Below are 12,186 nucleotides of genomic sequence, written 5' to 3' on the forward strand. Positions count from 1 at the left end.
ACACTACAACCACTCAGCAGAAAGCATCTGATTTGATTATCTGACCATCTGTGGTACATCAGTAAGAAAAATTTAAGTGGGCAGCATGCATCATTCATGCGCAAGCGCACCAGGGTTTGGGAAACTTATTTAATTTTCAAACTATTTTCCATTTTGGATCTTCATCAACTCTTGGAACTGCATCACTGAGTTTTGCTTCTGAATAGCCCAACAAGATGCGACTCAGCAGATAGGGATAAAGAAAAAGTGTAAAAAAAGCAGTTATAACTTTAAAGCATTCAAAAATATTTGCTTTTGCACAATCAATCAAATTGCTGTGGTGCAACAAGAGAGCAAATGGGCAGAAATTGACCCCTTCTTGCCCGCGTAATAAGTGATACAACTGCAAAGAGCATGGCATTGAGAGCAATGTCTGGTCTCATATCCGATTTGATGGCAACAAATCAGAGATTTCTGCCCCACAGCTTGTGCTTTCTGTTGTAAGCACGACTTGAAGAGCTGGAGCATACATCAGATATTTTTGGAAGAGCAACAAAAGCACATTGCTAATTGGTGGTGGGTAATAATGGACATTTTAAAAATCTATTTTTTATTCACGATCACCTGATGCTGAGTTTATGTAGACAAATTGCAGACCTGTCAATGCCAGTTATTTGTGGTAAGAATGTAGATGGTCTCATAGACTGAGTTACATCCTCCACAAGAAGACCCGCCAGACGAGCTGATGAAATAAACATATTTAGTGTGTCTATGCTCCGAATAACTGTGGCCAGGAACGCAATGGGCAGTGCATCAGTGTTAGATTCCATCCCATTCAGATGTCCACTATGCATGCGTTCTTGACCAATGGTAGCTTTTCTACCAGGTCGACATTTGTCATGCTTGTGCCTTGAAAGAAACCAAGTCAATAATTGCACAAGATGGGGAATACAGGAGGGATCATAAATTAGGTCAGCACCAATGCTGTCAGAGAAAACATTCTCTCGATCAATATTATCACCAGAAACTAGCCCAGAGGAGAACATGAGAACTTCATGGAGACACTTACATGACCTCTGCACCAAAGTTTACAACTTCATCCTCAGTTGCTGATTCCCACAGAAGTTCCTGGCATTCCACCTAAGACCCACAGAAAACCCCAAACACAAGCACCCTTCTTATACGTGTTTTCCTAGGTTTACAAAAGAATATCTTGAATACAGGACATGACCTCATTTTTACAGAAGACCATGCAGTTAGAAATCAGCTCGTTTTTCAAATACAGTTAACTCTTCAACACCTTGTATCTTCAATATCTTGACTACTATATTCATTTTGTCAAAATACCAAGAGTTGCCAGTGTATGATTCCAGAATTCAGGCCCTGCAGGTGTTGCTTCAAACCTGCCAACTAACCCTGGACTAAATTTATTTGTCAGGATCTGCTCAACAGTCCATTTGTGACATGCTTAGAGAGTATTCATGGCCAAAGGAGGCCCCGTACACGGAAACAAATACACCAAAGAAGCCAGCCATTTTCTTTGTTCGAGAAGGAATCCATTGATCAACTTGCAAGTAGATTTGATTAGTTTGTCTCCAAATTTCAAGATATGTTTTGTATGGTTAGCAGCCAATGAAAAAAAACAACCCAGCATCACTAAGCAGATGATAGTATCAAAAGCATAAAATTGAAGAATTTCCTGATTGAAACCCTGAGGGAGAACTCTTTTAAACCCTAATTGTGTGTTATGTAAAGTAGCATGTAAATTTACCATAGTTCTCTGTTGATGCTGATCATCCAGTAATATCCCGTTTATCGAAAAATTGTGCTTCAAGTTGGCCATCGTGAAAGGGTTTCCATCAGTTGCTATAACCTGCATAAAGCAACTCATAAGCACTCAAAAAAACACCAAAGCCACTGTGGCAGGGTTCCCATCTGTTGATATAACCTGCATGAAGCAACTTATAAGCACTCAAAAAAGTAATATTATGGTCAGGGATTGCACAACACTCCATACCAATTCTGATTGAGAATTTGCAGCCTGATCTCAGATAGCCTTTGTGGCTGAAGAACAAACAAATTGTCATACATCCATTGGCAAAAGGCTACAAAGTCGCAGATACCACACAGTACGTGCCAGCTATGAGAGATCATAGAAGATGCAAAATGTGCAAACCTCATGTAGTGTTCTGTCCTCAACAATGCTCCCTTCAGAAAGTGTTACATTCATGCAACTGTTTCACTGATCCTCTTGTTAAACCCTGATCTCAGAATGTTACAATTTGTTGTTTCAAGTAAGATATAGATCAAGTTTACCTTTTCTGGGTGGAATATGGGAGGTCGTGGGGTTGACCACCCTCTGCTGCAGCAGGAGACGTTGAGAATTAAAAAAGAGCTCACATCAGACTCCCCTTAAAATTCATCATTTCGTACTAGCCACCTATGTCGTTGGTCTAGCCCTCTAGATTATCGTGTTGCATGTAAGCACCTTAGGCTAATCCTGTAAACACATTACATTGTAATGATGCTTCCTCTCCCTAAGAAATGCTTACGTCCTTGTAGACAAATCAAGAAATCTCTTCCTTTTGTCCTTTCCTTCCATTTCACCAAACAGTCTTTATACTCGGTAAGGCAAGTGTCGAGTTATGCCGTATCCAAGATCCTTTCGAAGTACATGTGAAAAATTAGGTCAGCACAAATAAGTCAACAAGGGCTTCATTACCTGCCAGGTTCTGAAAATTTGTCTTTTTTAGTTTTAAAAATTGCATATTCTTCTCAATTAGTCTGCCTCTTATTTTTACATATTACAAAGCATAACCTCAATAATCACATTGACCCTCTCCCTTATTTTGTGCAAAATCTTGCTTAATGAGAGCAGTTAACCCTAATTACTCCATCATTTTTCAAAAGTGAGGGTACAAATCAAGCATTAAAGTGTTGCTATAGCATGCTAAAGCATCATTGATGAAAGCCCCCTTGTTTGGATCCCTAATTTTTGGAAACCCTAATTTTTCCAAGGTATTTTCTCTAAGGGATTAGACATTCGCATTGGAAACTTTCCTTTTCTAAGACCTCCCCAAATTCATAGCATACCATGGCTACCCACATGTTCATTGACAAATTCAATGGAGAAAGTTTCCATACCTGACAGAGTAAACTAAAATTTAGTCTCATGACGGAGGACCTTTGGCCTTTCATTGGAGAAGAGAAGATGCCCAAGACTAAAGATGCAGCTGAGAAAGCATGGAAGCTTCGGGATCAAAGTGCCCTTGGCCTCTATGATAATTTCATACACTATGTTGCAGATCTCCCCACCTCCAAAGAAGTCTATGAAAAGCTGGACAAGCTTTTGGGGCTCAAGCAAAGAAATAGTTTCTTTGTAGTAGATAGCACTCTATGGTCTTTTAATGCATCCACATGAGATCTTAAATGCTCATGTGAACAGGATGAAGTCCTTAATGAAGCAGCTTGTAGGTCTAAAGGTACAAGTTGAAGATGATGTGGCCCTAGCAATACTCATAAAGTCCATGCCTGAAGAGCTTTACGAGAACCTCATCACCACAGCGAAGAACCTGCCAAATTTTACCTTTGAAGGAGTTGCAGCCTCCTTGAAGGAAGAAGAAAGAAAGATAAAGAACAAAGCAGAGGGGAATAACTCCTTCAAAGGTTAAAAGTGTTTCATCTATGGCAAGAATAATCATGCAACGAACGACTCCTATACCAAGAAGCCTTGTCGAAAAACCAACCACGATGAGAACAATTGCTTTCACAAGAAAGCAAAGGCCAATGTCACACAGAAGAAACCTGCAAAGAAGATGCAAACTTTGCAGAGTATGAAGACTCATGGGCCTTTTAAAGATCTACTACATAGAAAGTGGCATGACTACCATTGTACTCTACTCCAAGGACAGAACCAGACACAACTTCTAGTGAAACTATGTCATAGGTATAGATTTATCCAAATGAAGTGTGTACTAGGATAACACTTGTCACGTGCATCCCGCACTTGGATGCCACGTAGACATATCTGAACAAGAAGGTGCGGGACCTATGGTGGAAAACTGGTCCCATGTGAGCCCAGTCTGGGACGAGTCAACTAGGGTTTCACTCCATTCGTCCGAGGTCAGGTGTGCATTGTCCTACACATGCGTCCAAGGTCAGGTGTGCAATGTCCTACACATGAAACAGTGCCAGTCCACGCTATGAGTCTCCCTCTGGAATGATGTTAGTTGTTCTGTGTATCTAGTATGATACTGGATGCCAGACCTCTATGTAGAACTTAGGTTGCATATAGAAGAGGGGGCAGCCCTTTTGGCTCTCCAAGAAAAGCAGGTAAAACTCCTTGCACTGTGCATGGGAAGGCCTTTGAGGCTCTATCCTAAGAGGACCAGGAGGCCCAAGAACAGCCCAATGTGTTGTCGGCCAACCCCAAAAGGAAGACCTGGACAACAAGGCGGCCAGCCTTAGGACCTGAAAGTGGCATGACTACCATTGTACTTGTCAAAACCTCATAGGATCTCCTCGTGGAACACTCCTGGTACAAGACTCGAAACCTGCAAACAAACCAAACAAACAAGACAGGGGTGCAGGCCTGACTCATCTCCCAACCTCGACAGCCGTGGGCAAGCCCACAAGACTTGGCTGTCCCCACCGAGCCACGAGCTGAGCTAACTAGATGGATGTACCGACCAATCTCTACCTCGTGACGTCCCATACCGCCATGAAGCTACCCTCGCGGGCCTCGAGACTGCTGCCGGCCTCAGCTGCATGAAGCAAGTGCACATCTGCACTAGATCCAGGCTTCTAACCATAGAGCTCTCACAAAGTCACGCGAGACTCTATATGACTAATGACTAACCTTGGCCACCCTTTTATAGGCTCTTGGGCGTCCACACTTGGACGCCTGCCCGTCCATACTTGGGTGCCCACCCGTTAGTCTATCCCTAACTCAGCTCGTCAATCAGCTTGCCTAGCTTCAAGCTTCCCCAAACCTCAAAGCTAGTCTTGTGTGCATGTAGCACACGGTAGATACACACTGTGCACATGACATACTCCCCTTCCTCTAAGAGCTCACTCCTGAGCTCACTAAAAAGCCGGGGTAATCTCTCTGAAGAGTAGTCAATGTCTCCCATGTAGCGTCCTCCTCAACACGATCCTTCCACTTGATCTTGTATTCCGTGATAAGCGTATTACGCAATCTTCTTTCACGAAATCCAAGAATCTTTTCAAGTTCGTGTGGAACAAATGTCATGTCCTCGACATCTATGATTTCTTGAGGAGTAAATAACTAGTCTGTTCCACCTTGTACTTCCTTAAGTCTACTGACATGAAATACAGGATGAACTTTCACATGAGAAGGCAAATCCAATTCATATGTGACTGAACCAATCCGTCGTGTAATATGAAATGGTCCACAGTATCTAGGGGATAATTTCGGAGATCGACCTGTCCGTAAAGTCTCGAAATCTTCCGGAACTCGCAAATACACCATTGTTCCTTCAGATAACTCTCTGGGTGAACGATGTCTATTAGAATAAAATCTGTCTCGGTCTTGAGCACTTCTAATAGATTCCTTCGTAACTTATAACATTTCTTGCATATCTTGCAAAAAATTACGTGCTGCATCATGCTGAAGTCCTGAGAATCCCACTGTAACATGTGATCTAGATTGAAAACCATACATAAGCATGAAAGGACTAAAACCTGTACTCGTATGCTTAGTACTGTTATATGTAAATTCTAACATAGGAAGATAATCCTCCCATTAACTCTGCCTTTTGGATACATATGCTCGAAAAATATCCTCCAAAATTTGATTCACTCTTTCAGTCTGGCCATTAGATTGAGGATGATCTGAGGAACTCAAATTCAAAGTTGTTTCCAACTTCTCAAAAACAAGTTTCTAAAAATCACTCGTAAACTTCCCTATCACTGACTATGTCCTGCGGTAACCCATACAGTCTAAACAATTGCTCGATAAACTACCTTGCTAATTGCGTAGCTGTGATGGTCTTCCGGGTCGATAAAAATCTAGCCATTTTTGTCAAGCGATCTATCACAACCCAAATAGAATCGTGGCCTTAATGTGTTCTTGGCAATCCAGTAATAAAATCCATGGAAATACTTTCCCATTTATTACCTGGGATTTGCAAAGGATGCAACAACCTAGCCTGTCTAAAGCGTTCAGCTTTATTTATTTGCTTGACAAACTTGACACTTGAGAACATAATCTTCTACATACCCTTTCATCTTTGGCCACTAAAAAGTGTGTTTCACTAACGATAATGTCCTGTGTACCCCAGGGTGTCCAGCAGAAGGGGCATCGTGACACTCCTTAAGAATCTTGGACCGAATGTCCGAGATATGTGGTACACAAATTTTGTCATTACGGAATAGTAAACCATTCCGAATCATCCACTGGCCTCCTGCAGCCTGAATGGTAGACTACTCAGTCATCGAGTCTTAGTCAATCAATGAGCTCCCGTCCTGGATCTTCTGCCAAAATGGACCAAAATAACTAAAGCCCTCTCAATGACTGAAATAAGTCAATAGAAATCTCGGTGAACGACAAAGTATTCACCTCTCTAATTCGACTAAGCGCATTTGCAACACTATTCATGGACCCTTTTCTATAACGAATCTCAAAATCAAAATCTTGCATTAATTCAACCCATCAAGCTTTCCTTCCTCTCAAACCGTCCGCATCACACACATACTTGATGAGTCAATACATCATCAGTCAATACCACAAACTTGGAGCCATATAAATAATGTCTCCAAACCTTGAGAGCGTGAATCACAGCATAAAGCTCCTTCTCAAGGGTTGGCCAACAAGATTGAGTGTCGTCTAGCTTATTACTTTCAAAAGCAACAGGTCTACCATCTTGAAATAGAGCAGTCCCGATGTTATAGTCACTGGCATCAGTTTCAAGAACATAAGGCCGACTAGGATCGGGTAATGCTAAGATAGGTGCTTCCTTGACTTTATCTTTCAAAAGTCTGAAGGCCATATCCAGATCATTATTCTAAGTGATAGACTGATTTGACTTACGTCCACGACCTTTCAACAAGTTTGTCACGTGCATCCCGCACTTGGATGCCACGTAGACATTTCTGTACAGAAGGTGCAGGACCTAGGATGGTGAACTGGTCCCATGTGAGCCCAGTCCGGGATGAGTCAGCCAGGGATCCATCTCAATCGTCCGAGGTCAGGTGTGCATTGTCCTGCACATGAGTCCAAGGTCAGGTGTGCACTATCCTGCACATGAAACAATGCCAGTCCGCGCTGTGAGTCTCCCTCTAGAATGATGTCAATGGTTCTGTGTATCTGGTTTGGTACCGGATGCCAGATCATTGAGTAGATTAGGTTTAGGACAAGGGGCCAGCCCATAGGGCAACCCCGGATCTGAGTGTGGGCACGGGAATGGTGTAGAACCACCCCCATGAGGGCCAGGGAGGCCCAGGCTGAACCCACCAGCCATGGAGGGGCTGTAGGACAGCCCTAGGGCACAGATAAGGCAATCTCCAGGAGATTACAGCCTTTGTATGGCTGTAGGGCATGTATGGGGCAGCCCATACAAGCTGCCCAGCCTTGGGATTGTGGACAAAAGTGGTGTCCAGCCAATCAGAAGCAGGCGCATCACTTTCAGCCTGTTAGGGAAAAAAGGTAGTATTTTTTGGGATTTAATTCAGCATTTATTGCTGAATTTCACCAGTCGTGGGACATAGTTGGTTTTTTCAGCTGGCCGACTGCTCCTCAGGAGGAGTATAAATAGTGGAGGCCATAATCCCATCATTCATCTCAGTTTTCACCAAGTGCTCAAGCCAATCAAGGGCCAGTCAAGCCAAGGAGATTGCCAAGCAAAGGGGTGGACTTCTGAAGGTCAAGGGCAGGATTTTCCAGCCAAGAAAAGGTCAAGTTTCTGTATTTGTTTTCAGATTTACATCATTCTAATAAAGCAAATACACCATCCGTGGTGGGGGCCCTACAGAGGGTAATTGGGACCCAATACTGTGTCCTCTCCATCTCCCCCTTCTCTCTCTATTTTCTGCACATCTCCTTTCAGTTTGTGCGTTAATTCCGTCGCGAAAAGAGTGCTGATTTCTAAGTTTTGAAGTACCGATCCTTCTCCGAAGCTTCCGCATATTACAGTGGTATCAGAGCCTACTTCAAGGACAAAGATTCAGCAAAGAAAACCAGAAAATTTTTTCGCTCGTGTGGTTGGTTTTTAGACGCCGGTGGACTACCCCTTTCGGAGTGACTCCTGTCCCTCGAAGGACGGTTGGTTTTTAGCCTCCGGAAGCCTCCGAGAGTCTCCCACACAGATAGTGGATGGTCAGATTGCGTTCTGGAAAGGAATTGCATTTTCCCGCTATGGCGAGTTTCGGCGACGAGAGAGAACCAGAACCATGGGACCAAAGTGCACCAGGCAGCCCAGCTAGGGCACCCGGCTTGAGTGTCACAGACATGTTCTAGCAGATGATGCGAGCAATCGCAGACCAGACAACCAAGTTGGATGAGCAGAAGGTGCGGATTTTGGCTCTGGAGGAGCGTTCTCGCTCTACAGCGTCGCGTTTTCCATCTCCTCCTTCCTCTCCTTCCGTATCCCAGATACCAGATCCTCGTCACAGGGACCCTCTCGAGGGGTCATAGCCGCAGCCAAGCTCCTTGCTTGAGATGCAGATGCGTGCATTGGAGATTCGACAACGAGAAGACGATGCCATGCGACGAGTGGAACACGAGCGTTACCTCAGAGCTTTGGACGCCAAATTGACACCGGCGGCGCCCTCGAATCATTTTCCCGAGAAAATGAATTTCAGTAAGTATAATGGTAAACTCGATCCCACTACTCTTTATTCATGGTTACATCAGTTTGAAGCTTACTTTGCCGCAGTTAGGAAAACAGATATTGACAAAGTGATCTTAGCTAGTTGGTACTTGGAAGGTGAGGCCATTCCTTGGTGGACTCAGTGGGCTCATGCCCACACCAGAGCAGGTATGGCACCTTATGTGTGGGACGAGTTCGTCCGCGACCTTAAGCAGCGGTTTCTACCGCCCCACTACCTTGAGCAACTCGAAGACGAGTTCAGGGGAGCGCGTCAAAACGCGCAACCAGTCCTTCAGTTTGCCAATAAAATTTCGACCTTGTGTCTACAATTAGGCTTATCTGATACGGACAAGAAAGGGCAGTTTTTGTATGGCCTGGACATGCAAATCCAATGGGAGGTGCGTATGTTTAGGCCAGCCACCTTTGAGGACGCACTCTCGCTTGCGCAGAGTGCAGAAATGAAACACAATGGTGGCAAGCCCAAGACTTCCCAGCCGGCTTCTCCCAAGGCTAACACCTCGGGGGGCAAAAGCCAGAACCAGACAGGGTCTTCCCCAGGACAGAGCCCGGGAGCCTCTGGCTTCTAGAACTCGAACAATGCGTCTAAGCTTACTCCAGACCAAAAAGCGGAGGCAGGCAAGACAGGTGGCAAGTTGAGTGCTGAGGAGCTTTCTCAGTACAAGAAGGAGAGTAGATGTTTCTTTTGTCACACAAAAGGACATACTTCTCGGGATTGTCCGAAGAAGCCTCCAAGGGCCGCCGCCGCCTCCACAGCTTCCGTGGTGAGCACAGCTCCCACATAGACCCCAGCGGCTACCCCTAGTTCTTCAACCCCCGATGCTTCAGTTGGAGCAATTCTTAGCCGGGAGCTCGAAGATAAGCAGAAGGGCGCCCATGACCAGGAGTATGAGCGCAACGAATTGCTCAAGTCCTTTGGCTACATAGGTGGCCGGAGAGTCGTCGTCTTGTTTGACAGCGGCAGCACAGAGGATGTGGTCACGGAACAGGCCGCTAGGCGTGCCCGTTTCGAGCTGACTCCGGTGGACAAACAGGTTGAGGGTTTTAGCACAGGTATGACAACGAGCGTCAAGTATGAAGCTCTAGGTGCTAAGTTAGTGATTCAGGGCATAGAGTTTGTGCGTGACTTTATGGTTGCCCCTCTTGTAGGAGCAGACATAATTTTGGGTATCCAATGGTTTCACAAGTTTCTTCCTGATGTCAAGTGGGACAAGCACACGTTCCAGATCAATCGGAATGTGTCAAACATCCCGGTGACCATTAAGTGTGAGCCCGGTATTCCGAACTTTCCACTCATAAGCCACTTGCAGGCTAAGCGAGCAGTCAGGAAAGGCGCACAGTGTGCGATGATTTACATCCAGACAGCCCAGACGATGGCCAGTGCTTCCGAGAAGTACTCGGTTCTCCATAAAAAGTTCCAGAAGATTTTTCTTCGGGACAGTCTCCCTCCCCAACTCCCCCCGTCCAGACCAGAGGATCACAAGATTGACCTCCTCCCAGGCTCGGAACCCCCGAGCAAGGTTCCGTATTGCCTTTCTAAGGCAATGGAATCGGAGTTGGACCGCCAACTCCAAGAATTGTTGCAAGCTGGCTTCATCCGCCCCAGCGTGTCGCCATTTGCAGCACCGATCTTGTTTGTCAAGAAGAAAGATGGGTCTTCTCGGTTGTGTGTCGATTATCGTGCACTCAACAAGCTGACTATCAAGAGCAGATTCCCGATGCCTCGAATTGACTATATTCTCGAGAGGCTGAATGGAGCTAAGGTGTTCTCTAAATTGGATTTAAAGAGTGGGTACCACCAAGTACGGATTGTAGAGGGGGACATCCCCAAAACAGCCTTCCGTACAGAACGGGCCCACTATGAATTTGTGGTCATGCCATTTGGTTTGACGAACGTCCCTGCTACATTTAACCGCATGATGATGCGTATTTTCCGGGAGTTGATTGGAGAGTGTGTGTTCATGTTTCTGGACGACATACTCATATTTTCAGCTTTAGTTGGTGGCTTTGTCAGAAGCGCCTTGTTTAGCCCTTGTCTCGTGGGACGAACCATTTCAAGTGATCACCGATGCGAGTAACATTGCAATTGGAGGTGTATTGCAACAGAATGATCATCCAGTAGCTTACATGTCTCGTAAGTTACTGCCCGCCGAGAAGAACTACTCAGTCTATGATCATGAACTCCTAGCAGTTATTCAGGCCTTGAAACATTGGAAACATTTCCTGTATGGCCGTGACTTCGAGGTTCGCACTCACCATCAGGCATTGCGCTGGATTCAGACGATGCCAAGTGCACAGTGGAGTGATCGACAACACCACTGGAGTCAGATATTCCAGCAGTTCGGTGGCATGATTGAGTACCTTCCAGGAAAGGCCAATCCAGTGGCCGATGCTTTGAGCAGGAAGGGACAACTATCTACGATTCAGACCACTAGACTTGACCTTGTTGGTACAGGACTAGAAGACATGAAGCACACGTACGCGGATTCCGAGGAATTCGGTACTCAGTGGGAACAGGCACTGGATGCCACAGGACCATGCCATTTTCTGATACGTGATGGTTGGCTTTTCTACAAAGGCCGACTATGTGTCATGAAATCATTCCGGGCAGCTCTTCTCCATGATGCCCATGACGCCATTACAGGTGGTCATAGAGGCATGAATTCGACTCTGGAGAAATTAGAACGGCAATACTATTGGCCAAAGATGAGGTGTGATGTGTTTACATATGTACAACGCTGTGACATTTGTCAAAAGGTGAAAGCTCCTCGTGGAAAGAAGATAGGGTTGTTACAGCCTTTGCCAATTCCTGAGAGTGTCCTTTCCAGGACATTTCGATGGACTTTGTCACAAATCTGCCTCCCAGTCCGAGTAAGCGTAATACACAGTGTTTAACTATTGTTGATAGGTTCAGCAAATTTGTTATGCTTATTCCTTGCAAGGCCAATGTGACCGCCGAGGATGTTGCCCAGCTATTCATTCGGCATTGGTACCCGATTGGCAGGATTCCTAGGACCATAGTGTCAGACCGAGATGCCAAGTTTACCAGTCATTTTTGGAGGGCATTGTTTGATAATTTTGGTACTAAGTTGAATTTTTTCCAGTGCATTCCACCCACAGACAGATGGCCAGACAGAGATATACAACCAGTTGGCCTTTGATGTGCTGAAGTGTTATGTCCACGATCAGCAAGGTAAGTGGGAATCGTTTTTGCCTTTAGTTCAAGCTGTTTTGAATGACTCTTTTTCTTCAGCTATTGGCAGGACTCCATATAAGGCAGCGTTTGGAAGGCCTTTCCAGTCGTCGTTAACCAGGACTTCGTCTTCAGTACCGGAGGCGAACAGAGTGACAAAGTCTTACC

The 12,186-nt window shown here is 45.2% G+C and overlaps 1 protein-coding gene across 4 annotated transcripts in view; it reads right to left on the reverse strand.

Moving 5' to 3' along the window:
• Window positions 1-568: 568 nt before the first annotated feature.
• Window positions 569-12,186, reverse strand: part of LOC147621521 (uncharacterized) — a 44,898-nt gene continuing 33,280 nt past the window's right edge. For 2 of the 4 annotated variants that reach the window (XM_086824279.1, XM_086824280.1), the window contains exons 8-10: window positions 1,751-1,852; window positions 1,049-1,119; window positions 569-963 (exon numbers count right to left, since the gene is read on the reverse strand). In XM_086824279.1, the coding sequence (XP_086680405.1) occupies window positions 600-963; window positions 1,049-1,119; window positions 1,751-1,852 (537 nt within the window). In that variant the 3' untranslated portion in view covers window positions 569-599. Of the gene's footprint in view, window positions 964-1,048; window positions 1,120-1,711; window positions 1,853-1,996; window positions 2,044-12,186 lie in introns of those variants that run through there. The other 2 variants (XR_015269845.1, XM_086824281.1) reach the window with 2 other exon arrangements.

Source organism: Cibotium barometz, chromosome 30 (assembly GCF_041138505.1).
Source record: "Cibotium barometz isolate CiBa-2024 chromosome 30, ASM4113850v1, whole genome shotgun sequence".
In the NCBI taxonomy this organism is placed as follows: Eukaryota; Viridiplantae; Streptophyta; class Polypodiopsida; order Cyatheales; family Cibotiaceae; genus Cibotium; species Cibotium barometz.